The sequence below is a fragment of the Erythrolamprus reginae genome, chromosome 4, assembly GCF_031021105.1.
Source record: "Erythrolamprus reginae isolate rEryReg1 chromosome 4, rEryReg1.hap1, whole genome shotgun sequence".
NCBI classification, from domain to species: Eukaryota; Metazoa; Chordata; class Lepidosauria; order Squamata; family Dipsadidae; genus Erythrolamprus; species Erythrolamprus reginae.
Window position 1 is genome coordinate 74,241,366 of NC_091953.1, and position 25,746 is coordinate 74,267,111.

General features: G+C 46.2%; 2 protein-coding genes across 12 annotated transcripts in view; one reads left to right on the forward strand and one right to left on the reverse strand.

Moving 5' to 3' along the window:
* Nucleotides 1-11,758, reverse strand: part of GK (glycerol kinase) — a 238,951-nt gene extending 227,193 nt beyond the window's left edge. For 3 of the 9 annotated variants that reach the window (XM_070750604.1, XM_070750600.1, XM_070750601.1), the window contains exon 1: nucleotides 11,486-11,755. In XM_070750604.1, coding sequence (XP_070606705.1) covers nucleotides 11,486-11,569 — 84 coding nt within the window. In that variant the 5' untranslated portion in view covers nucleotides 11,570-11,755. Of the gene's footprint in view, nucleotides 1-497; nucleotides 604-11,485 lie in introns of all 9 variants that reach the window. The other 6 variants (XM_070750605.1, XM_070750603.1, XM_070750606.1 and 3 more) reach the window with 4 other exon arrangements.
* Nucleotides 11,759-11,856: 98 nt separating this feature from the next.
* Nucleotides 11,857-25,746, forward strand: part of TASL (TLR adaptor interacting with endolysosomal SLC15A4) — a 126,480-nt gene continuing 112,590 nt past the window's right edge. For 2 of the 3 annotated variants that reach the window (XM_070750610.1, XM_070750609.1), the window contains exon 1: nucleotides 11,858-12,019. The gene's annotated coding sequence lies outside the window, so the exon portion shown is untranslated. Of the gene's footprint in view, nucleotides 12,020-25,746 lie in introns of all 3 variants that reach the window. The other variant, XR_011559021.1, reaches the window with a different exon arrangement.

Below are 25,746 nucleotides of genomic sequence, written 5' to 3' on the forward strand. Positions count from 1 at the left end.
CCTGGAGGGGCAGTGAAGAAGAAGGATGCTGTCCATCGGACAAGGATCTGATAGGAGTGGGCATACCCCCAGAGACCAACTTAGGGCCCTCAACTGGCGGCAGTGGAAATCAGCTTGCAAATGCCATCCAACTGTGGTGGCTACGAAATGCAAAGGTAGATTGTTTTTGAAGTTTGAAGTCACCTGAGAAGAGGAACTAATGAAAAGTGCAGTAGAGATGAAGGAGATTAAAAGCTGTGCTGGTGAGTTTGCCGTATTGAAGATTGGGACTTTTGTTTTTTTTTCTAATCTTATGGGAACAAAAGAATAGACAAAAAACAAAGACGAAGATCTACCTAATATCGAATGTCACAGTGGAAAAACTTTTTAAGAAGGCTGTAAAAGCCCAATTGTTGATAACCTTTAATTTGGATTATTAATTTAACTTTGAAGTGAATATCTGCTTTAATAAAATAAATCTGGCTTAGATATAATATAAAAATTAAGAGAAAATAGACCTGTGGAAATGATGGGAGGTGCCACCTGGCGGTTGGAGAAATTATTGCTGTGGAGGATCTTTGTGGAGGATCTTTGTAGAGATTTGAACAGCTGTTGGCCTTGGATCTTGAAAAAGCAAAACAAAATTGTCATGTTATCTGTTGGAGTTGTGAACTTGGAATGAACTTCTATTTACGGTACTTAAAACTTGAAAGAAAAGAAAGTTGAAGGGAAACAATTACTTCAGACTATAAACTGGTGAATGGTAGCTTTGGCAATATGGTGTTAGACGTTGAGGATTTTACAGTGTCTATTAAGGACAACTTTACAGATTTACAGAGATGCCTTTTGGACTATGAAGAAAAAATTGGAAAAACGTTGGAAAAGCTCTTGAGCGCAGTAAATATTTTGAAAATATGATTGCAAGGAACAAATAAACAAGAAAATAAAGAGCTCTTGAGACAAGAAGAGGCACAATTGGAGGAGTTGGAAAATGATAAAGACACAAGGGAAGATGGATAAACTAATGATTGAACATTATAATTATACTGAATTTTATGTTTATTACACTGGGATTTACAGTGGGAAAAAGAATAAGGTGAGGATACATGTATTGTGATAGGCAAAGTAGCAGGGGAAAGGGATTAAGGAGATTTGAATGGATATTTAGGCAATTATTTTATGCATAAAAAAGAAAAGAGAGAAAGAAGTTGGGGGTATAAAGTTACAAGAAAAAAGAAGTTAAGATTAAGAACCTGAAATCTTAATGAAAATGGTTAATAGGCATTTGATTATTTGACTATTATTTGACATTGTTATGTCGGGCTATTGGCAATTAGCCCCTAGTGAGTTCAGAAAAAAATTCAAACACAACCAGCAGAAATAAATCAAGTTTATAGACAGTCTTGAAAAACAATCCCCAAGAGGAGTCAAATCACTCTCATCCAAAACTGATGCTAAAGTGTGCCAAAACAAAGGAGTAATTGGTGCAGCTATAAAACCACACTGCACACCCCAAAATCCTCAAAGCTCTTTGACACTGAAATATGCAAAGCCTTGCATATTGCAGAGCCCTTGAACAACAGAAAACATTTAACGCTGCTTCAGTCTTCTTCCAAATGGATAAACGCCCACGCCCCAACAGTCCCGACCTCCCTTATTTATAGAAACATAGAAACATAGAAGTCTGACGGCAGAAAAAGACCTCATGGTCCATCTAGTCTGCCCTTATACTATTTTCTGTATTTTATCTTAGGATGGATATATGTTTATCCCAGGCATGTTTAAACTCAGTTACTGTGGATTTATCTACCACGTCTGCTGGAAGTTTGTTCGAAGGATCTACTACTTTTTCAGTAAAATAATATTTTCTCATGTTGCTTTTGATCTTTCCCCCAACTAACTTCAGATTGTGTCCCCTTGTTCTTGTGTTCACTTTCCTTTTAAAAACACTTCCCTCCTGGACCTTATTTAACCCTTTAATATATTTAAATGTTTCGATCATGTCCCCCCTTTTCCTTCTGTCCTCCAGACTATACAGATTGAGTTCATTAAGTCTTTCCTGATACGTTTTATGCTTAAGACCTTCCACCATTCTTGTAGCCCGTCTTTGGACCCGTTCAATTTTGTCAATATCTTTTTGTAGGTGAGGTCTCCAGAACTGAACACAGTACAGTATTCCAAATGTGGTCTCACCAGCATTCTATATAGCGGGATCATAATCTCCCTCTTCCTGCTTGTTATACCTCTAGCTATGCAGCCAAGCATCCTATTTGCTTTCCCTACCGCCTGACTGCACTGTTCACCCATTTTGAGACTGTCAGAAATCACTACCCCTAAATCCTTTTCTTCTGTAGTATTTGCTAACACAGAACTGCCAATACAATACTCAGATTGAGGATTCCTTTTCCCCAAGTGCATTATTTTACATTTGGAAACATTAAACTGCAGTTTCCATTGCTTTGACCATTTATCTAGTAAAGCTAAATCATTTACCATATTACAGACGCCTCCAGGAATATCAACCCTATTGCACACTTTAGAGTCATCGGCAAATAGGCAAACCTTCCCCATGTCACTCACAAACATATTAAAAAGAATAGGACCCAAAACAGACCCTTGTGGCACACCGCTTGTAACCTGACTCTGCTCAGAATACTCGCCGTTAACAATAACTCTCTGATGTCTACGCTTCAGCCAGCTGTAAATCCATTGAACTATCCAGGGATTGAGTCCAATCTTCACTAATTTATCTATCAGCTCTTTATGTGGAACCATATCAAAGGCTTTGCTGAAGTCCAGGTAGGCAATATCCACGGCACCACCTTCATCCAACACCTTTGTGACATAGTCAAAGAAATCAATGAGATTAGTCTGACATGATTTGCCTTCAGTAAAGCCATGCTGATTTGGGTCCAATAAGTTATTGTTTTTTAGGTGCTGATTTATCCTCTTTTTGAGTAGAGTCTCCATCATTTTAACTACCACTGATGTCAAGCTAACTGGCCTGTAGTTACCAGCTTCTTCTCTACTGCCCTTCTTGTGGATAGGCACAACACTGGCCATTCTCCAATCCTCAGGAACTTCTCCTGTTAACAAGGATTGGTTAAACAAATCAGTCAGGGGGGGTAGCAATGACAGATCTGAGTTCTTTAAGAACTCTGGGGTGGATGCCATCTGGACCCATTGCCTTATTTATCTTTAATCGTTCAAGTTCTTCTAAGACATCGGCTTCTAAGATCACTGGAGCTGAATCCGTACAGCTGGAAGCAATGCTATATCCCTCTATAGTATTATTTTGTAAGGTGTCTTTTGAGAAAACTGAACAGAAGTAGCTATTGAAATGGTCAGCGATCTCCTTATTCCCATTAATGCATGTATTATTCCTGGTACTAAGCTTCGTGATGCCGCAGTTTTTCTTCTTCTTATCACTAATATATCTGAAGAAGGTTTTATGCCCCTTCTTTACAGATTTGGCAATTTCTTCCTCTTTTGAGGCTTTAGCAGCATATATTATCTGTTTTGCCTCCTTCTGTCTCATTTTATACACCTCCCTATCAGCAATACTTCCAGACTCTTTATACCTCCTATAAGCAGCCTTTTTTTCATTGACTATAGCCCTTACATCATTGCTAAACCATAGTGGTTTCTTCTTCCTTTTACCTTTAGTTATTTGTCTTACATACAGTCCAGTGGCTTTTAAGATGGCCTTTTTTAATACAGTCCACTGGGTGCTCGCTCCTGCCATTTTATCCCTCCCCTTTAATTCATTATCTAAATATTCCCCCATTGCATTAAAATTTGTTTTTCTGAAATCCAATACTTTGGTTGCATTATAGCAGAGGTCCCCAACCGCCGGTCCACGGACCGGCACCGGGCCGTTGGGGGTTTTCAGCCGGTCCGCGGCGCCAGGGCCCCCTCGGCCTTTCCGCACCACCAGCGGCGCTCCCCCCGCCAGCCAGCCAAGCCCCGCGCCCGCCGGAACCGGCTCCTCGCTCTCCCCCCGCCGCCCGCCGCGTTTGCAGGAGGTGGGGAGGGTCGGGCGGCCCGCCAAGGCCAGGAGGGACGCCGCTGCCCCCCCTCCCTCTCTCCGCCCGCCGCTGCGCCTCCTTGACGCCGAGAGGAAATGCCGGCAAAGGCTTTTCTCAGCGGAGGTCTTCAATGTCGGGGGCGCACGGGCGGTTGCACGCGCTCCCTATCTCCCTGCTAGCCCACTCGGAGTATTCAAAATAAGAAAAACCTTTGCCGGCGAAGGCTTTTCTTATTTTGAATATTCCGAGTGGGCTAGCAGGGAGATAGGGAGCGCGTGCAACCGCCTGTGCGCCCCCGACATTGAATATCACCTTCGCCGGCCCCACCTCTCCTGCAAACCCCCTTGCTGAGAGCCCGGGGCGAAAGTGCTCTCGCAAAGGTGAGGCGGGCAGGGCGTGCGCGCGTCACCGCTGAGAAGAACGGAGAACGAGAGTGAGTGATAGCAACAGACAGCAAGATAGAGAGAAAGTGAGAAAGAGTGAGAGAAAGGGGGGAGAAAGAGATAGCAAGAGAGAGAACAAGAGAGAGAAAGAGCGTGAGAAAGAAAACAAGAAAGAGTGAGAGAGAGAGAAAACAAAAGAGACAGAAAGAAAACAAGAGAGAGAAAGTGAGAAGAAGAGAGAGAAAGAGGGGGAGAGAGAGAGAAAGAGAGGGAGAAAGAGAGAGGGAGAGGGGGGAGAGATAGCAAGAGAGGGAGAGAGAGAAAGAGAGAGGGAAAGGGGGGAGAGATAGCAAGAGAGGGAGAGAGAGAAAGAGAGAGGGAAAGGGGAGAGAGGGGGGAGAGAAAGAGAGAGGGAGAGAGAGAGGAGATAAAGGAAGAGGAGAGAGAGAAAGGAAGAGAAAGAAAGAAAGAGGGATAGAAAGAGAGAGAGAGTGAGAGATGCTCAGTGAGCCTTTCTTTGAAGTTGCCTTTCTTTCTTTCTTTCTCTTTCTTGCTTTCTTTCTTGCTCTTTTTCTTTCTCTCTTTTACCTTCCCTTCCTCTATTTCTTCTTTTCTTTCTCCTTCCTACCTTCTTCCCTTACTCTCCCCTTTCATAAGTTTCCTTGCTTCCTTCCTCTGTTCCTGTCCCTTCCCCCCTTCTTTCTTTCCTTCCTTCCTTTCCTCCCTCCATTTCTTGCTTTCCTTTTCCTTCCTCCCTTCTTTCCTCCCTCATTCCCTTCTTTCACTCCTTCCTCTCTTACTCTCCCCTTTCACACCTTTCCTTGCTTCCTTTGCACCCTTCTTCTGTTCCTGTCCCTTCCCTCTTTCCTTCCTTCCTTCCCACCCTCCGTCCATTCATTCACCCATTCCTCTCTTGATCGCCCTTTTTACGGCGCCGCTGACAGCTAGCTCCCCCCCCCCGGGCCATGGAAAACTGGTCTAGCTTAAAGCCGGTCCCTGGTGCAAAAAAGGTTGGGGACCTCTGCATTATAGGATTGCTCACAATGAGTTTTTACATCAAACCACAAACATAGATGGTCACTGCAACCTAAATTTTCTCCCACCTTGACCTCTGAAACCCAATTCCCATTCATAAAAACTAAATCTAGAATATTCTCCCCTCTAGTTGGTGTCTTAACCAGCTGTGCCAGAGCTGCTCCTGTAAAGGCCTCTACTATATTCTTACTTTTGCATGTAAGGGCACTGGGGATATTCCAGTCAACATCAGGCATGTTGAAATCACCCATAACCACAATATCTCCCTTTAGTGCCATTTGGGTAATTTCATCCACCATCTTGTTGTCATATTCCTCAGATTGCCCTGGAGGCCTATAGATCACCCCAATTCTAATGACAGAACCTTCTTTATTTTGCATGCAAATCCAGAGAGTCTCCAGATCTTTACACGTATTTTGAATTAGTGTTGTTTTTACACTTTCTTTAACATAAATGGCTACTCCACCTCCCCTTCTCTCTATTCTATCCTTCCTATACAGTGTATATCCTGGTATGGATATTTCCCATTCATTATAATCCTTAAACCATGTCTCAGTTATGGCAACCAGATCCAAATTTTCTCTAGATATTATGGCCATCAACTCACAGAGCTTGTTGCTCAAGCTTCGAGCATTCGTGCACATTACCCAAAGAACATTATTTTCCTTATTAGTTTGCCCCTTATCATCAACAACTACATCTATTCTATTTACAGCTCCCTTTTCATCCACCATCTTGTTGTCATATTCCTCAGATTGCCCTGGAGGCCTATAGATCACCCCAATTCTAATGACAGAACCTTCTTTATTTTGCATGCAAATCCAGAGAGTCTCCAGATCTTGACATGTATTTTGAATTAGTGTTGTTATCATGAGCTCATTAGCTTAATTACCCCTTGAACAGCTGTCCTCGCTTATCTCCTTTGATGCCTGCGCAACTGATCCCTACATGCATAATTCTGCGCACACAGGGATCCAAAATGGGGTCCTCCATAACAGCGTCCCCTTCAGAGTTTGATGACTCCATAATTGGACAAGTGACTGGTGGGCTGGCTGCACCCATCTCCCTGCCTGTCTCCTCTCCACTGTCTGCCTGACTGCGAGCCAGTTTCACTGTCCGATTCAGCTGGCAACCAAACAGGTCCCCAATAAACCAAGGATTCCCATAAATCTACATCAAAATCCCCAGCTGCAGGAACTGGCCCAGAACCAACCACAACATATATAATGATCTTTTTCTTTACTTATAATTAAATAATTTTATGAATATATTGAATAATAATTCAATAATAATTCAATATATTGAATAATAATGTTAATAATTAAGATTTTTGATCTGATGGACTAAACTTAAAATTCTCAAATATGTATTGGTATTTCTAAAGGGAAAGATTTATAATTAGCAATGGCTGAAATGGATTAATCTTAGGAAAATCGGAACTTCGAATGATTAATGTTTATTTGAAAATATAGTTGATAATTAATATTGTTAATGATAATGAATAAGGTTTTCTTTAAGAATTTAAATCTAATATAATTATTTAAAAGTAACTATTCAATTAAGTGATAATTTTGGGAAAACACTATTATATTTTAGATTGGTATTAATTGGATCTGCTAAAATAAATTTAAAATGACATATTGATAATATTAGAGGGGAATATACAGTATAATAAAGAAAGATAGATGGTTGATTGCTATTTCATTATTTGATCATTATTTATTATGACTTTTTCCTAATATATAATGGATTATATCTATAAATATATTGGATGGTTATATTTAATATTTTTGATTTGATGGATTAATCTAAAAATTGTTAAATATTTATTGACAGTTTGAGAGGAAAAGAATCACAATTAGTAATGGATAAAACTACTGAAGCTTGAGAAATTTGGGATTTTGAATGACTAATAATTTATAAGAATATTGACATTGATATTGATTAATTTTATTTAAGAATTAAATTTAACATATCTATTTAAAAGTAATTAATTATATTATGAAATAATAATTTTGGGAAAATATAATTATATTATAGATTGGAAGAAATTCGACCTGTGGAAATAAAATTAAAATGTTATATCTGAAGCATTAGATGGGAAGACACAAGTATAATGAATCTGTTTAAGCTTTGAAATTGGAAAAATATTTGCCCTCTCCTGTATTGTAAATGGCATTATATATAAGATATAAAATATCTAATATGAATTGACATTTAATTTCTGAAAGTAATTGCGGAATTTTTAGGGGCATTTAGTTATAAAAAAGGGGATTTAGAAAAACGAAGGAGGGATAAGGAATTAATGAAAGGAACGCAGCACAATTAGATAAAGGAGGCAGACCTCCCATTACACGGCACATCATTTGATACACATACCCAAACACACCAGTAGCAACCATGCTTACCACTTACTATTGCCTCCCCAGTTCTCCCAGGAGCTGCAAGCAGGTAGCATTTGCCGATACCACCACAGTCCCCTTCAGGAGCTGTGCGTAGACAGTGTTTGCCTAATATCCACAGCCTGCAGCCCCACCAGGAGCTGCACACAGATCTTACTCTTCTATCAGCTGTCACCAATTGCATCCCCCTCCCAGCCCCTTCAGTCACCCTTCCCAGCACCATCATTGCTGCCTGTTACCTGATTGGTCAGCGACTTCTTGTCCCATATATTGAAACACCCAAGACAAACAGTGTCACAGAGAATGGGTCAGGGCAAAGGGTGAGGAGCGGAAGGCCAGAGGCCCATCAGCCAAGAGCTGGGGTGGCGCAGCAGGTAAAGTACTGTACTGCAGGCCACTGAAACTGACTGTAAATCTATAGGTCAGCAGTTCAAATCTCATCACCGGCTCAAGGTTGACTCAGCCTTCCATCCTTCCGAGGTGGGTAAAATGAGGACCTGGATTGTGGGGGAAATATGCTGGCTCTGTTAAAAAGTGCTATTGCTAACATGTTGTAAGCCACCCTGATTCTAAGGAGAAGGGCGGCATTAAAATATAAATAAATAAATAAATAAATAAAAAAATAAAAAAAATATAGAATGGCCAGGGAAGGGCCAGCAAAAGAGAAAAGCTAGCTGTGAATGGACTGAGATGGGTGACTGGAGGCAAAGGTGGCACGGCCAAGGTTCGGAGCCTAAAGATCCCATTCCGACTTTCTTTTTGCTCATTTATCAAATCATCATTTCCTCTGCATCCAGATACTTAGAAAGGACCATACTAAATGCCTTATAAAAAGCAATTAACAGGCCATTTTTGAGATAAAAAGTGTCAAATGGAGTTGGATGGTAACCAAATTGAATTAAATAAACATTGCTTTTGTCTTAAAAGAAATTTATCCACTATTTTATCTAAATTCTCAGCAACCCTTCCAATTAGGAAGTGCTATCTGTTTAATCTGTACCTCTCAACCTGTAGACATTCTGTCTGCATCAAGTCTTGAAGAGTTCAACAACACGTCCCTTTCATTCTAGCTACACAGGGTCAAAGTTCCTTAACAAGAAGACAATAGCACTGGCAATGCTGATAAAATGGTTACTAATTTCTTACTCCATTCTTCAAAGACCTTGTGTAATATTTTGGTTGTTTTAATGTTTTGTGTCATTTTGTATTAAATGGCATCCACAAAAGATTTGTACATTTTACTTCTGCTTATAAACTTTTGTCCCTTCTCGATCTAGTTTATAAAATCATCATTTATCTTCTGTTATGATTTGCAAGAGGCAGGATAGCCAAAATAGGTTTGTTTCCCACAAGAAGTTGATTATTTTTTAAACTTAATTCCAAAATCATATAGTAAAAATATTCCAAATTTATCTGAATCATTAATTCATTTATAACTTTTTAGCTCAAAATTTTATTTAGGTAGTTGCTGTTTAATTTAAGTTATTGAGCTCATATTCTTTTCATACTTGTAATTCTAAAGGTTGATAATAATTTTTAAATGGTTAATAGTCAATTTTCAAAAGTAATTAGAAAATGAGGTTTGTGAACTTAGTAACTTTGAAGGAGAAGGGCAGTTTAGAAACATGAAATATAAAGTTAAAATCTTTTTAAAAGGCTTGCAAGATGGCAGATTCTATGGTTTCCTGGAGCTCAAACATGGAAAACCGCTGCCCTCTAATCTTCTGATGGGGGGCACATGAACTCATTATGAGTGGTATTCTCCTTACCCAGATAGGTTTATAAGAATCAGTCCACTCACTGGTTACTTAGTCTTTGCAGCTGCTATTGGCACCACTTTTATAAAGTCATTGCCAGTTCACAATTCCTTCTGAAGAACGAATTCCATTTGTAACTTTTAATATATATAGTATAAAAAACTGGATTTAGTATCATTATTAATAAAAATGTTTGAAAGCAGTTTGCGACCAAAACATTTAAACTTTCTGTACAGTTACATAGAAACATAGAAGACTGACGGCAGAAAAAGACCTCATGGTCCATCTAGTCTGCCCTTATACTATTTCCTGTGTTTTATCTTAGGATGGATATATGTTTATCCCAGGCATGTTTAAATTCAGTTACTGTGGATTTACCAAGCACGTCTGCTGGAAGTTTGTTCCAAGGATCTACTACTCTTTCAGTGAAATAATATTTCCTCACGTTGCTTTTGATCTTTCCCCCAACTAACTTCAGATTGTGTCCCCTTGTTCTTGTGTTCACTTTCCTATTAAAAACACTTCCCTCCTGAACCTTATTTAACCCTTTAACATAATATACTTTTTCCTGGCACATTTCCAGAGTAAAATTGTTTTAATCTAAATATTCTTCAATATAAACATTCTGTGATGGCATTTTACTTCAACAAAGCAGGTACTTTAGCTTGTTAATGAATTTCATCTACCACACTCATAATTCAAGAACAAGTTCATGAATTCTAGTCTGTTCTCCAAGTAACTTTTACCTTTTAAAAAGAAGTGACATATTTAGAGTGGGGAAAAATAGAAATGTCATTAGTGAAATTCACAGGTTTTTACAAAATTATTTTACAGCACTTAAATTACAGAAATTCCTTTCTGATACCAGTCACTAAAACTTCCAGTGTAATGAGCAGAAGTCAATCTGACAAAAATTAAAAAAACCTTCACTTTGTTATATAGGATTAAAATTAAAATGCCCAAGATAATTTACATAACTTGCACTGAAAATACCTAGATGCCATTAAAAAAAACTTCCACTGCCTCTGGATTTAAAGAATATGTAATGATCTGAGTATGTCCAGCCTTAGAGTGTGATGCCAAAACCATTCCATACACAGGATATGCATAAGGATTTCAAATGGAAGAGGATGAAAAGGACAAAACTGCTTTATAAAATCCTCATTGAAAGCATCCTCAACTTAACATAATTGGGACCAAAATTTCCATTGCTCAGTAAGGCAGTTGTTAAGTGAGTTTTGTCCCATTTTATGAACTTTTTGCAACTGTTAATTAAATCATGCAGTTGTTAAGTCAATCTTGTTTTTCTTGACTTTGCTTATTGAAACCTGGCTTCCAAGAATGACAAAAAGGTACATATTCTAGCTGCTAATGGAAGCCAAACCAATTGAAACTATCTTTCACTCCAGTAGAAGGATAAATTTTTTTCTACTTCTTTAATTGCTTTAGGAGCAATTAAAAATATAATCCCATTTAGAAACAGTAAAAATCTGTTCTATTTTCCTGTCAAAAAGAAAGACAAAGGAGCAGGATAATTATGTTAATGACTTGCTAAATGAACCAGTGAAGGCTTGCATCCAAAAGACATCCTCTACTCCAGAATCCTTTCGTTTTATTTCGCAGTGGGTCAAAACAACTTCATTCTATCGCTATTCAACTGTCCATTCATCTATCCTTCCTGTCGCTTCTATAGATGAATCTGAACACCTGATAAGGGAAGTCCTGCCGCCTATCCCGCCCAGTCCATCGGACAAGTGGCTCCCCTTGCAGTCACATGCCCGTCGCCTCTCCCGGCCGGGGTCCTCCACATTCCCAAATGGAATCGCCTTTCCTTTGTGGCTCGTTCGCTTTGCTCTCTCGAATGGAAACAACGACCGCTCCTCGTATTTATTTGCGCTTACCAAGAACCTTGTGGAACTGGTCCCTTGGTCGATGGCTCCCACTAGGGGACCCATCGCTCCCCCCTGGGCCACAACCGCGGCCATAGAGAGGCTCGGTCGGATCACCCCTGGCCCGTTTCCTAGGCGACCTTGCCCGAACAAGAAGCGGCAGAGAATCCACAGGTTCTCACGCCGGCGCCCTCAAAGGCAAACGCGCGTGGCTGCTCAAAAGGAGATACTGAAGGCGGAGAAGAGGCCGAAGGCCAACATGTTGTCGCTCGGGCGCCAATCAGCAGGCGAACTGTAGATGAGGGCGGGATTTTCCACCAAGTGCAGGAAATAGGCTAAAGGTTCTGGAGTGGGCAATTGCCTCTGAGACGACTGATCACATGCTTCTGACGTATCTAATGGGCTTTCAGCTTAACTCGAGTCTTGCTGGCTGTCGAATTGCAAAATGGTGGGGAGAGAATCGTTGCCTCCGTGCCAGGAATTTAGAATGATTTCCGCGTTCCTCTGCCTATTGTGAAATAACCTGTCATTCCAGTCCGTCAAGAGGTAATATGAACTCCCTTTCTCTCATGTTGAAAGTTGCAAATCTTTGCACGTTTACCTGGTAGTAATCGTTGCCATTAAAAATCTTTACGACTTTTTCTGGTGAGCAGGCGGGGACCTCTACTTTCATTCCTGAAATGTCATCAAAGGTTGGGTGAAAAGTTTGAAGTTTATCCCATATCTATATTCTTGGATATAAGTACTGTATTTCTATAGCATGCGATCAGGAACATAAACACTTTAGAAAATGTTCACTCCTCCACTCGCAACAGAATACCCTACGGAACTAGACTTAGAAATCCTAGGTTTAGAAATCTTAGAACTACGTGCGTTAAACACGACCTAAACATAGCCCATAAAATCAGCTGATACAATGTCTTTCCTGTCAGCGACTACTTTAGCTTCAATCATAACAATACACGAGCACACAATAGATACAAACTTAAAGTAAACTGCTCCAAATTCGACTATAAGAAATACGACTTTAATAACCGAATAGTTAATGCATGGAATTCACTACCTGACTCTGTAGTATTATCACTTAACCCCCAAAACGTTACCCTTTACTGTTGACCTCATCCAATTCCTAAGAGGTCAGTAAGGGGTGTGCATAAGTGCACTAGCGTGCCTTCCGTCCCCTGTCCTAATGTTACTAGTATCACGTATATAAACATTGTTATGTTTCTGTATACTGTACTACTAATACATACTTGACTAAATAAATAAATAAATCAGTGGATCAGAATTTGGTGTTTAAAAACAAAACATTTGACAGCATTCAGCGTTACTGAGGATAGTATTCTTAAACAAAACACAATTTCTTAGCACCTGTCCCTATTCAGCCACCTCTAAAACCCTGAAGATTTTGGCAAAGCTTTAGTATGACCCATTTCCTAACTAAAAGACATATTTTAGCAATGAAAGATGAGTATACAGTAACTGGATTTATTCCTAGATAGGTGAGTTTAGGTGTTGCAAATTGAGGTTGTGTGATCTTGCCCTAAAAATTACACACATGTATAAGTTTGTCATCTCTGGGCATGTGGTGGGTGAGCCCCAAGGGCTCACTGGTAAGTTACAAGGTGATGGCCCAGCCTTGTAATTATGTCGGGGAGCGGCCCATCACCTTCCCAAAGGTGCCCAAAGGAGATCACATTGTTGCTGTTTTTTCCAATTTTTCAGTCTCTTACCATCACAGCAGGGGAGGGTAACTTACCAGTGAGCCTACCCTACTCCCCCCTCCTGCACCACCGCCAGGCTCCTCCCAGGCCCCTAAAGCAGTGTTTTTCAACCAGTGTGCCGTGGCACACTAGTGTGCCGTGGAACATGGTCAGGTGTGCCGCAAGAGGGGAGAGAGAAAGACAGAGAGAAAGAAAGCAAGAGAGACAAAGAGTGAGAAAAAAGAAACAAAAAAGAGAAAGAAAGAGAGAGAGAGATAAAGAAAGCAAGAGAAAAAGAAAGCGAGAGAGAAAGCAAGGGAGAGTGGGGGGAGAGAGAAAGAGAGAGAAAGAAAGCAAGAGAGAGAGGGAGAGAGAGAAAGAAAGCAAGAGAGAGAAGGAGAGGGAGAGAGAGAAATGTGAGAAAAAAGGGGAGAAAAAACGAGAAATGAGAAAATAATTGAGGCAGAGAATGAGAGGAAAGAGAGAGAAACAAAAGAGAGAAGTGATTCTTGATTTAAAGCATATGATAAAAAGCACCCAAAGAATAAGAGGGAAAAAACTCCCAGTCCTCACCTGTTTTTGGAAATGGTTCAAGAGTGTATATACACACACACACATGGGGGGGGGGCAAAATGTATAATATGTACTGTCTTAGAGTGTCATTTTGGTTGGTGGTGTGCCCCAGGATTTTGTAAATGTAAAAAATGTGCCGCAGCTCAAAAAAGGTTGGGAAACACTGCCCTAAAGCCCAATCTTGAAGGTGCCAATGCTCAAACATATAACACAGAGTGCACCCAACTCGTACTGCCCACATTGGCCCAAACACACCCTTGTACATTGGAGGGGATGCTATTCCAAACCGGGGACCCCCCTACATCACCAATCTGGCTCCATAAGTCCTTCTCGTGCTGCCCACCTTGGGCTACACAGTGTCTCCCCTGAGGGACGCTGACGTAAGACCCCGCACTGTGGGGCATCATACACCTAACAATCAAGGGGGAAGGGGGCACTTAACAGCCAGGTTCCTGTATTATGCCAAAAGACGTCCTTCCGCGAGGGCTGCCCACACCGCCGCGAACTTCAGGGATGCTATTCAAAACCATCTTGTTTGTGAAGAAAAAGACAGGAAATCTGCAACTGTGCTCCGATTACCGACGACTTATTGCCATCACTGTGTGCAACCAGTACCACTTGCCGTTGATCTCGAAGTTAATGGAACATCTGCGATTCACCAAAGTGTTTTTCAAAATAGATTTAAGGAGCGCATACAATTTATACAACATGTTTTCCGGTTCCATGGCCTCCCAGACTGGGTGGTGTCAGACAGGGGGACCCAATTCACGGCACGATTCTGGAAGAATGCCAGAAGAGACGTCTAGAGAAGCGATGGAGGAAGAGCAAGTCTGAATCCGATTGAACACTTGTAAGAGCTCATATTTGTTCTGTCTGGGTGCCCCCAGACTTCAACACCAACTGGAAAAAGCAGCCAGACACGCTGGTAAAAGCAAAAGCACTTTGTAGTTTGAAAAATAAACACAGAGAAAAACCTGTTCTTCCCAACAGGCAGGCTATGAGACTTCACAGCAGAGTCCTGATGGCCAGACAATACAGCAGACTTCTTGCTGGCACACCCACCACTGTAGAGAATAAGACCCACACCTTTTCCCCCCAAGGTTTCAGTATTCAAAGTCACAAACCAGAATTCCAAGACGCCAAAGATCACAGCCAGGTCCCAGGACTCCCAAAGATAATACTCCACAAGCCAGGAAGGGTGGGTCTGCCTTTTCAGCCTTTCCAGAGAGCACCACACCCAAACCCAGCTGTTGCCTCTTTAGTGCTGAAAGTACCTGGCTAATTGTCCCCTTCGTTGTGTTGCTCTTCTCTGCCGGAGATCGATTATTGCTTGTGCATTTTCATCTAAGGAATCCAGGCTGCTTGCTGGGGAGAGCTCCCTCTCGGGGGACTCTGGCTGTCCTCCCTCTCCCTCAGCCTGAGATTCCTCCTCCCCGTCTGCCTGAACCTCCTGTTCCTCATCCTCCCCCTCTGAGCAGGAAGCCGGCAGAGGATCAGCTGTTCCCTGAGGGGCCTCAGACGGAATCACAACACCATCCCCCCGTGGAAGGCCCCTCCCCATCTGCCAGCGGAGACGACGTGGTTTCTGAGGGAACTGGGCATGAAAATCCCGAATAAGGTCGGGAGCGTCCAACAATGCCGCTTCCACCCAGGAGCAATCATCAGGGTCCCCCTCCACCCATTGCACCTTGTACTGGAAGCAACCGTCCACCCAACGGGAATCCAAAATGTCATGTACCATAGCTTCAGGGAGGTGGTCACGAACACATGGGGCAGGAAACATGGGAACATTGGGACGGAGCGGACAATCGGGAGGGACAGGGACTAACAGCGAACGGTGAAACACAGGGTGAACCCGCAAGTTGGCCGGCAGGGTGAGCCGGTAGGCCACCGGATTGATCACCCGTTCAACGGGAAAAGGACCCAGGAACCGGGGATCTAATTTGTGTCTGGGTAATTCGGAGGCTACATATTTCGTGGACAGCCACACCTGATCCCCCACCACCAAGGGGGGCACATCCCATCTGGAGCGGTCAGCCACCCTCTTATAGTCCTCCTTGGCTTTATTCAGGTACCTCTTCACCATCTCGTGGACCGCCTGCAGCTCCGAGAGAAAGTCCTCGGCAGCAGGCACCGGAGAATCTAGGAGGGTCATGGGAAAGAAGCGAGGATGGAAGCCATAATTGGCAAAAAAGGGCGTGAGCCGGGTCGAGGAGTGGCGTGAGTTGTTGAAAGCAAACTCCGCTACAGGGAGGAACCTGGACCAATCAGTCTGGCGATCCGCCACTACACACCTCAGGTATTGCTCCAGTATCCCTATGACCTTTTCTGTGCCTCCATCGGTCTGGGGGTGCTGCGTCGATGCGAGGCACACAGACACATTCAGGGCCGACATCAATTCCCGCCAAAACCGGGCTGTGAATTGTGTTCCCCTGTCAGAGACCACCCGATCCGGAAGCCCATGTAACCTAAACACGTGGCTGATAAACATTTGGGCCGTGAGTTGGGCAGTGGGCACCCTAGTGCAAGGTACAAAATGGACCATCTTGGTGAGCATGTCCATCACCACCATGACTACCGTGAAGCGAGCAGAGGAAGGCAAATGAGTTACAAAGTCAATGGACACGGCACCCCAGGGTCTCTCAGGCGTGGGCAAAGGTTGCAGTAATCCTGGTGGGGCTCCAGTCACCCCCTTGGCCGTACGACACCGGACACAGGTGGCCACATAGGAACGCACATCATCTTGGATGCGTGGCCACCAGAATGTCCGAGAGACCGGCTCCAATGTTTTGAACAGGCCAAAATGCCCCGCCACTGGACAGTCATGACGCTGGGTCATAATCAACCCTCTCACTGGGCCAGCGGGAACATACAGCTGCCCCCGGTACCGAAGCAGACCGTCTTGAAATGTCCAGGGGGAATTGGGTGTTAACTCCCGCACCCTCTGCGCTACAAACCCATCCTCCCGCTGCGCCTCCCGTAAATGGCGATGCAAGTCCACTGGGTCCTGAGTCGCAGCCAAAGCTGCAGGGGGTAGAACCGTCTGCAGAGGAGCCGGCTCCTTCGGGTGCGTGTACTCCGGCTTGCACGACAAGGCGTCTGCTCGAGGGTTCTGGGCGCTGGGAGTGTACCTGATGCGGAAATTGAACCGCGCGAAAAAGAAGGACCAGCGGATCTGTCTCTGGTTCAATTTAGGAGCCGTCTGCAGATACTCGAGGTTCCGGTGGTCCGTCCGTACCTCGATTTGGTGACGGGCCCCCTCCAGGTAATGCCGCCAATGCTCAAAGGCGGCCTTCACCGCTAAGAGTTCCTTCTCCCAAATAGTATAATTCCTTTCCGAGGGAGACAATTTGCGGGAGAAGTAGGCACACGGAAACAGCATGTCACCGGGACGATGGGCTTGGAGGAGCACTGCGCCAACCGCTACATCTGAGGCGTCTGTTTCCAACACAAACGGCCGAGCGGATCAGGATGGCGCAGAAGCGGTTCCGCCATGAACGCCGCTTTCAGGGCATCAAAAGCCCGCTGTTCCGCCTCCCCCCAACCAAACGGGACTTGTTTTTGTAACAACCGAGTCAAGGGCGTGGTTAACGTGGCATACCCCGGAACAAAAGCCCGATAGTAGTTCGCAAACCCCAAAAGACGTACGTCTTTCACCCGTCGTGGAGGTTGCCAAGACTGAAGTGCGGCCACTTTGCCCGGGTCCATGGAAATGCCACCTGGAGACAAAATGTGCCCACGGAATTCTACGGTAGTCTGGAAGAATTGGCACTTCTCCAGCTTGGCATACAAATGCTGCTCCCGCAACCGGAGCAGGACCCGGCGCAAATGGTCCAAATGCAAGGCATGGTTCGGGGAATACACTAAAATGTCATCAAGGTAAATCACCACAAAATGGTCCAACATGTCCCGGAACACGTCATTCATCAGATGTTGAAACACGGCCGGGGCGTTGGTGAGGCCAAATGGCATCACGGTGTATTCAAAGTGGCCGTAACGCGTGCCAAACGCTGTCTTCCACTCATCCCCAGCCCGCATCTGGACCAAATTGTACGCACTGCGCAAATCAATTTTGATGAACACCGTTGCCGTCCGCAACCGGTCCATGAGTTCAGGGATCAAGGGCAAGGGGTACCTATTCCGCACCGTGATGGCGTTAAGGCGCCGATAGTCACAACAGAGGCGAAGATCGCCCGTTTTCTTTTTCACGAACAAAACAGGGGCAGACAAAGGGGACTTGGATGGCCAAATAAATCCCTTGGCCAAATTCTTTTCCACAAACTCCTTGAGGGCCACAAGCTCCGGCTCTGACATGGAGTACAAACGACCAGCCGGGAGCTTGGCGTCAGGGATCAGGTCGATGGCACAGTCGTACGTCCGATGCGGTGGTAGCCGATCCGCCTCCTTCTCGTTAAACACATCGGCGAACTCCTCGAGGCAACGGGGTAACTGGATCGCGGGAACTACTGGGCCGTGGGCTGCGCACACATGTCGGTGGTGGTCCACGCACTGCAAACTGGAGAATGTGACCAGGTTCTAGGACCACACCACATGCGGGTCATGCGCGCGCAGCCACGACAACCCCAGCACGAGGGGAAAATGAAGCCCCTTGGTAACATAAAACTGCAGGGCCTCCTCATGAGTTCCGATGCACATCCGCACCGGCAGGGTCTGGAAACGGATGGGACCAGCCAGCAATACCCGCCCATCGATGGGCTCCACAGTTAACGGCGGGATGACAGGACAAAGGGGCAAGGAATGGCATTGGGCAAAGGCTTCGTCCAAGAAATTCGTCGTCACCCCCGAATCCACGAGGGCCAACGCTGGATAAGTCCGAGTCCGTTGCGCAATATGCAGAGTCACCGCAAGCGTCAGGTGTCGAAACGGTCCGAAGTCGGTAGCCGTGAAGTCAGGAGAAAGTGGGATCCCCGCCCGACCTAGTGTTGCCACCAAGCCGGGCCTCCCTCGTTTCCCGATCGTTCCGGCGACGGAGTACGTCCAGACGAAGGCCCCGCCATCAGAGAGTTCATAACAGGGACGGGGACACAAGGGGTTGTCTCCTGGAACTGCACAGGGGACGCCATGGGAAGCACGGGAGAGCTGGAAGGTACGGGAACGACGGCAGCCACCGTGCTCCGCCTCTTGTGGGGACAAACGACAGCAAAATGTCCTGGGGCCCCACAATAAAAACACAACCCTGCCGCCCGCCGACGCCCTCGTTCCTCCGGGGTCTGTCGGGGTCGTGCGTAACTCACGTCCATCGGCTCCCCGGCGGCAACACGATCCATCAGGCGTGGAGGCAGCGCTGGTGAAAAACGTCGGGGTGCAGGGACCGGAGCTGGGGTGCCTACGGTCGACAACCCCTGCCGCGGAACAGGTGTCGGCGGGACGCCTGACGCACGGTGGTTGGACCGTCCCGCTCGACGGACTTCCCTGGCCAACAGCCTGGCCTCTATGGCCAAGCAATGCTACTCCAAAGCGTCCAAAGTGCCGGGCAGCACCTCATGCACTAGTTCATCTAACATAGTGTCCGATAGTCCGTCCTGAAAGGCCTCGATCAGGGCAGCCTCATTCCACTGGACTTGCCCGGCCAGAGACCGAAAGTCAGCCATGTAGTCCGCCAGGGGACGCGAACCCTGGCGCAGTTGCTTCAGCGCCCACGTGGCCGTCTGCTCCTGCACCGGGTCCGCAAATTGGTGCCGCAGCAGGTCACAGAAAGCAGCATAGTTCTGAAGTAGCGGGTCATCCCGAGCCAGGTAAGGAGCCACCCACGACGCTGCAGGGCCAGCCAACAGGCTACACAGAAACGCCACCTTGTGGTCATCCCCCGGGAAGTGCATCATCTGGGCGTTGATAAAGAGCTGCACCTGGCTCTGGAACGCAGAAAACAGCCGTCGGTCCCCCCAGAACTTTTCCGGCATCGCCACAAAACATTTCCTTCTGGGCAAAGGTGCTGGAGGAGGTACCACAGGGGCCGCCTGGGGTGGGGCCGGCTGGGACAAAACCTCCACCTGGCGTTGTAATATCAGGACCGTCTGGGTCAACTGAGCAATGTCCCCTCGCAACTCTGCAAAGACAGCCTGCATGTCAGCTGCAGAAACGTCCATGGTGGCAGGCAAAAACAGGAAGCCAAAAAGCAAAAAATGCCCAACAAGGAACCAGCAACAGAGAGCAAGAAAAATAAACAACCAAACCACCCCTCCAAAATGAGAACCAGGTGTCTGGTGGTTGGTGGAGTATTATACTGTTCTGTCTGGGTGCCCCCAGACTTCAACACCAACTGGAAAAAGCAGCCAGACACGCTGGTAAAAGCAAAAGCACTTTGTAGTTTGAAAAATAAACACAGAGAAAAACCTGTTCTTCCCAACAGGCAGGCTATGAGACTTCACAGCAGAGTCCTGATGGCCAGACAATACAGCAGACTTCTTGCTGGCACACCCACCACTGTAGAGAATAAGACCCACACCTTTTCCCCCCAAGGTTTCAGTATTCAAAGTCACAAACCAGAATTCCAAGACGCCAAAGATCACAGCCAGGTCCCAGGACTCCCAAAGATAATACTCCACAAGCCAGGAAGGGTGGGTCTGCCTTTTCAGCCTTTCCAGAGAGCACCACACCCAAACCCAGCTGTTGCCTCTTTAGTGCTGAAAGTACCTGGCTAATTGTCCCCTTCGTTGTGTTGCTCTTCTCTGCCGGAGATCGATTATTGCTTGTGCATTTTCATCTAAGGAATCCAGGCTGCTTGCTCGGGGGACTCTGGCTGTCCTTCCTCTCCCTCAGCCTGAGATTCCTCCTCCCCGTCTGCCTGAACCTCCTGTTCCTCATCCTCCCCCTCTGAGCAGGAAGCCGGCAGAGGATCAGCTGTTCCCTGAGGGGCCTCAGACGGAATCACAACAATATTAAGACTTACAAAGTGGCGCTCAAGGTGGCAAGATGCGCGTATCATGCTGCCTTGATTGCATCAGCGGAATTCCGCCCGGCCGCTCTGTTTAGGGTGACCCGCTCCTTTCTTAACCAAGGGGGAGTTGGGGAGCTCTTGCAGATTAGTGCCGAGGATTATAATGCGTTTTTCGCTGATAAAATCGCTCGGATCCGGGCGGACCTTGACTCCAATTGGGACTGGGATCCATACTTGTCCATCTGTCTGGGAAGAGTGATCTGGTGACACCTGATGAAGTGGACAAGGTCATTGGAGCTGTGAGTTCCACCACCTGTTTGCTGGATCTGTGTCCCTCCTGGCTGGTTTCGGCCAGCAGGGAGGTGACACGGAGCTGGGTCCAGGAGATTGTCAACGCTTCTCTGGGGAGGGGGTCCTTCCCGGCTCCCTACAAGGAGGCACTTGTGTGCCCCCTCCTCAAGAAGCCTTCCCTGGACCCAGCCATTCTTAACAACTATCGCCCAGTCTCCAACCTTCCCTTCATGGGGAAGGTTGTTGAGAAGGTGGTGGCGCTCCAACTCCAGCGGTCCTTGGAAGAAGCCGATTATCTAGGTCCTCAGCAGTCAGGATTCAGGCCCGGCTACAGCATGGAAACTGCTTTGGTCGCTCTGATGGATGATCTCTGGCGGGCCCGGGACAGGGGTTTATCCTCTGTCCTGGTGCTGCTTGACCTCTCAGCGTTTTTCGATACCATCGACCATGGTATCCTTCTAGCCGGCTGGAGGGGTTGGGAGTGGGAGGCACTGTTCTTCAGTGGTTCTCCTCCTACCTCTCCAGTCGGTCGCAGTCAGGGTTAGTGGGGGGTCAGAGGTCGACCTCTAGGTTACTCTCCTGTGGGGTGCCTCAGGGGTCAGTCCTCTCCCCCCTACTATTTAATATCTACATGAAACCGCTGGGTGAGATCATCCAAGGGCATGGGGTGAGGTATCATCAGTACGCAGATCATACCCAGCTTTACATCTCCACCCCTTGTCCAGTCAGTGAAGCAGTGGAAGTGATGTGCCGGTGCCTGGAGGCTGTTGGGGTCTGGATGGGTGTCAACAGACTCAAACTCAACCCTGATAAGACGGAGTGGCTGTGGGTTTTGCCTCCCAAGGACAATTCCATCTGTCCATCCATTACCCTGGGGGGAGGAATCATTGACCCCCTCAGAGAGGGTCCGCAACTTGGGCGTCCTCCTCGATCTACAGCTCACATTAGAGAAACATTTTTCAACTGTGACGAGGGGGGCGCTTGCCCAGGTTCGCCTGGTGCACCAGTTGCGGCCCTATCTGGATCGGGAGTTATTGCTCACAGTCACTCATGCCCTCATCACCTCGAGGCTCGACTACTGTAATGCTCTCTACATGGGGCTACCTTTGAAAAGTGTTCGGAAACTTCAGATCGTGCAGAATGCAGCTGCGAGAGCAATCATGGGCTTCCCTAAATATGCCCATGTCACACCAACACTCCACAGTCTGCATTGGTTGCCGATCAGTTTCCATTCACAATTCCACATTTTGATTATGACCTATAAAGCCCTTCATGGCAGCGGGCCAGATTATCTCAGGGACCGCCTTCTGCCGCACGAATCCCAGCGACCAGTTAGGTCCCACGGAGTGGGCCTTCTCCGGGTCCCGTCAACTAAACAATGTCGTTTGGCGGGGCCCAGGGGAAGAGCCTTCTCTGTGGCGGCCCTGGCCCTCTGGAACCAACTCCCCCCAGAGATTAGAACAGCCCCACCCTCCTTGCCTTTCGTAAGCTCCTCAAAATCCACCTCTGCCGTCAGGCATGGGGGAACTAAGATATTCTTTTCCCCCTAGGCTTCTACAATTTATGCATGGTATGTTTGTATGTATGATTGGTTTTATAACAAGGGTTTTTAGCTGTTTTAGTATTGGGTTTTTACATTCTGTTTTTATCACTGTTGTTAGCCACCCTGAGTCTACGGAGGGGGCGGCATACAAATCCAATAAATAAAAGAAATAAATAAATAAATAAATAAATAAATAATAGACAAATAAATAAATAAATAAATAAGAAACCCGTGTCGGCTTTGTGGGTGCAAGTCTGTTTGACATCTATGCAGCACCCCCAGACCGATGGTGGCACCGAGAAGGTCATTGGCATTCTAGAACAGTACCTGCAGTGCTTCATGGCGGACCGGCTGTCCGAATGGTCATGGTATCTCTTGTCCCTGTTTTTTCCCGCTGACTCTTTTGGACTCTCCGGTCCCGGCTGCGGAGGTGTTCCTGTCTGAGCTACAGTCAGTGCACGAAATGGTGAAGAGATACCTCAATAAAACCAAGGAAGATTACAAGAGGTATGCCGACCATTCCCATTGTGATATTCCCCCGTTGGCTGTCAGAGATCAGGTGTGGCTTTCCACAAAGTACATTTCCTCGGAGTCGCCCCTTCGGAAGTTGGATCCATGATTCATGGGTCCTTTCCCAGTGGAGCAGGTTGTCAACCCTGTGGCCTATCATCTGTCCCTGCCTGCCTCAATGAGGATCCACCCGGTGTTTCATCGCTCCCTATTGGTTCCTGTTAGTCCTGACTGCCTGTTCTGTCCTGGTGTATCAGGCCCATCTGCACCCTGTGTTCGGGATCATCTGCCTGATGCCCCGATCCACATCATTCAGTATTCACGATGATTGGGGGATGGTTTTCAATATTTGATACAATGGATCGAGGGAGATTCGGGTGATTGTTCTTGGGTGGCGGCCCCCCAGGTGGATGCACCTGAGCTCATTCGGGATTTTCATGTACAGTTTCCGGACAAGCCTTATCCTATGTGCAGGGTTCAGGGGAGGGGCCTTCCGGTGGGGATGGTGTTGTGGTTGGCTCTGGGCCAGCTCCTGTAGTGGGGAATTGGGATGTTGGTTTAGGGGATAATGCAATTATACCGCCATAACATATGGTATCAGGAAATCTGCTCCAGGTGGTGCCTCCTACTTGTGGGGCGTGGATAGTTCCATCCCCCCAGGCACACCCTGGCATCCTCACCAATCACTGGCCAGCAGACTGAACCTGCCCCCAGACGCCGGATGCTTAAAAGTTTGCATGCGCCGGCCGACTCATCAGACCGAGAGGGGGGAGTGTGTGGCAACTCAGCCACCATGCCGGGTGGGGGCAGCTACACTCCCCCCCACCCATCACATTCCTTTTTACTGACAGTATGTAGCTGAGGGTGACTTGGGAACCCTTTGACTTGTGGTAGCTAACTGGGTGTTACGAGGGTGAACTGTCGCTTACCAACTGACTCCTGACCTGACTAGCTACAAGGCTCAGGGTAGTAAAGCCATAGATTGCAGGGGAGAGAGGCCCACCCTCCATTAACTTACTGGGTCCATGAATCACCAATGCCGGTGGAAGCCATCTAGCCACCCCAGGGTAGCCTGCCCACCGTCCCCCAAAGTGAACTGGCCGCTGGGCCCAACTCCCAGCTGCCAGAATTCTGGAAAAAATTGCCAATTATACTATTACTATTATAAACATATTCCGATGATTTGGTTGCATATACTTGGTATTGCACAAAGCTAAAAGAACACAGATCATAAATATAAATCCTGCCCTATCCCGCAACCCTCTAATGAATACAGAAGGTACTGTATATTTAGAATTTAGTTCTGAATAAAATTTGAATATTTCAGATAGTCTATATTTAATCGTCGCTAAACAACCTAAGCGGTGTCCTGTGCCATGCCAATTTACTCCTCAAAACTTCAAATTTAACCCATTGCCATATTGTAATCTCGCCGGGGTGTAGAGCCCCTAATGGCACCTATTATCACGAATTTCCTTGCATGGTATAGATATTAAAAACTTGATATAATTACTCAATTGAAGATGAAGGTTTGTGCCAGAAAACGAGGCCTATCTGGGACGAGAGGCAGACCGCTCGCAAACTGCAACCACAGGTCGTGACACTGATGCCTTTCCAGCACAAAGTTTAATACCCAACATACCTCTTCCTGTGACAATGCCCCCCTTCCATTTGACCCTTCTCAATAGACAATGACGTAGGCATGGCCATTTTCAAGAGAGCGCTACATTGCCCAAAGGAATTTAACTTCCCTTCATTATTTGTGCCCTGGGCAACCCCTCATGTAGCCAAATGCTGGAACCATGCATAACCAAAACACTGGAAAATAAGTTTTCAGGAGAGGGGCGGCATACAAATCTAAATAATAAATAAATAAATAAATAAAATATACAATGACCATTTTCCTGATAAGAATTTTTATTTAAATCCTACAGCTATTGACCACATAAATAGAGTGTAGAGCAGTGATGGTGAACCTATGGCACGGGTGCCAAAGGTGACATGCGGAGCCATAGCTGCTGGCTCACCTTCAATGTGCATGTCTGTGCTGGCCAGCTGATTTTTGGCTTCCAGAGAGCCTCTGGAGGTATGGGGGAGGGAATTTTTACCCTCCCCTGGCTCCAAGAAAGCATTTTGAGTCTGGGGAGGTTTAAACATGGGGATCAAACATACTGGGATCACCAGAAGTTGGGAAACAGGCAATTTCCAGCCTCCAGAGGGCCTCTGTGGGGTGGGGAAAGTTTTTTTTGTCCCCCTCAGGCATTGAACTTTGGGTCTGGGCACTTGTGCAGGCGTGATAGTGCAAACCCATGCTCTTTTGGCACCCGAGGAAAAAAAGTTCGCCATCACTGGTCTGGAGTATGTTAATAACATATATTAATATTAAATAGGGTGTAAAGCAGTAGGCCCCTGGACCCCAACCCAATACACGATGACCCCCCAAGGGGGAGTAGAACAAAGATAAACCACTGTCCATTGAATGCTGGGGGGAGTGGGTAGGCAATAATGAATCCATGTTGGGCCCAGACATCAACCCGTTTATATATCCCTTACATAGCCCAATTTAATTACCCCTGTGTGTATGGGGGGAGGGGGCTGGTGAAGCAAATTTGGCCTAGGCGGCCCCAGAGGGGATTCTAGGACACCCCCCTTTGCTGAAAATCTGGCGGAGGGGTGAACCATAAGGGGGGTAGCCCACACACCTGGGCCTCCGCCCCACACACTCTGAACCATGTCCTCCAGGGAAGCTTGTGTT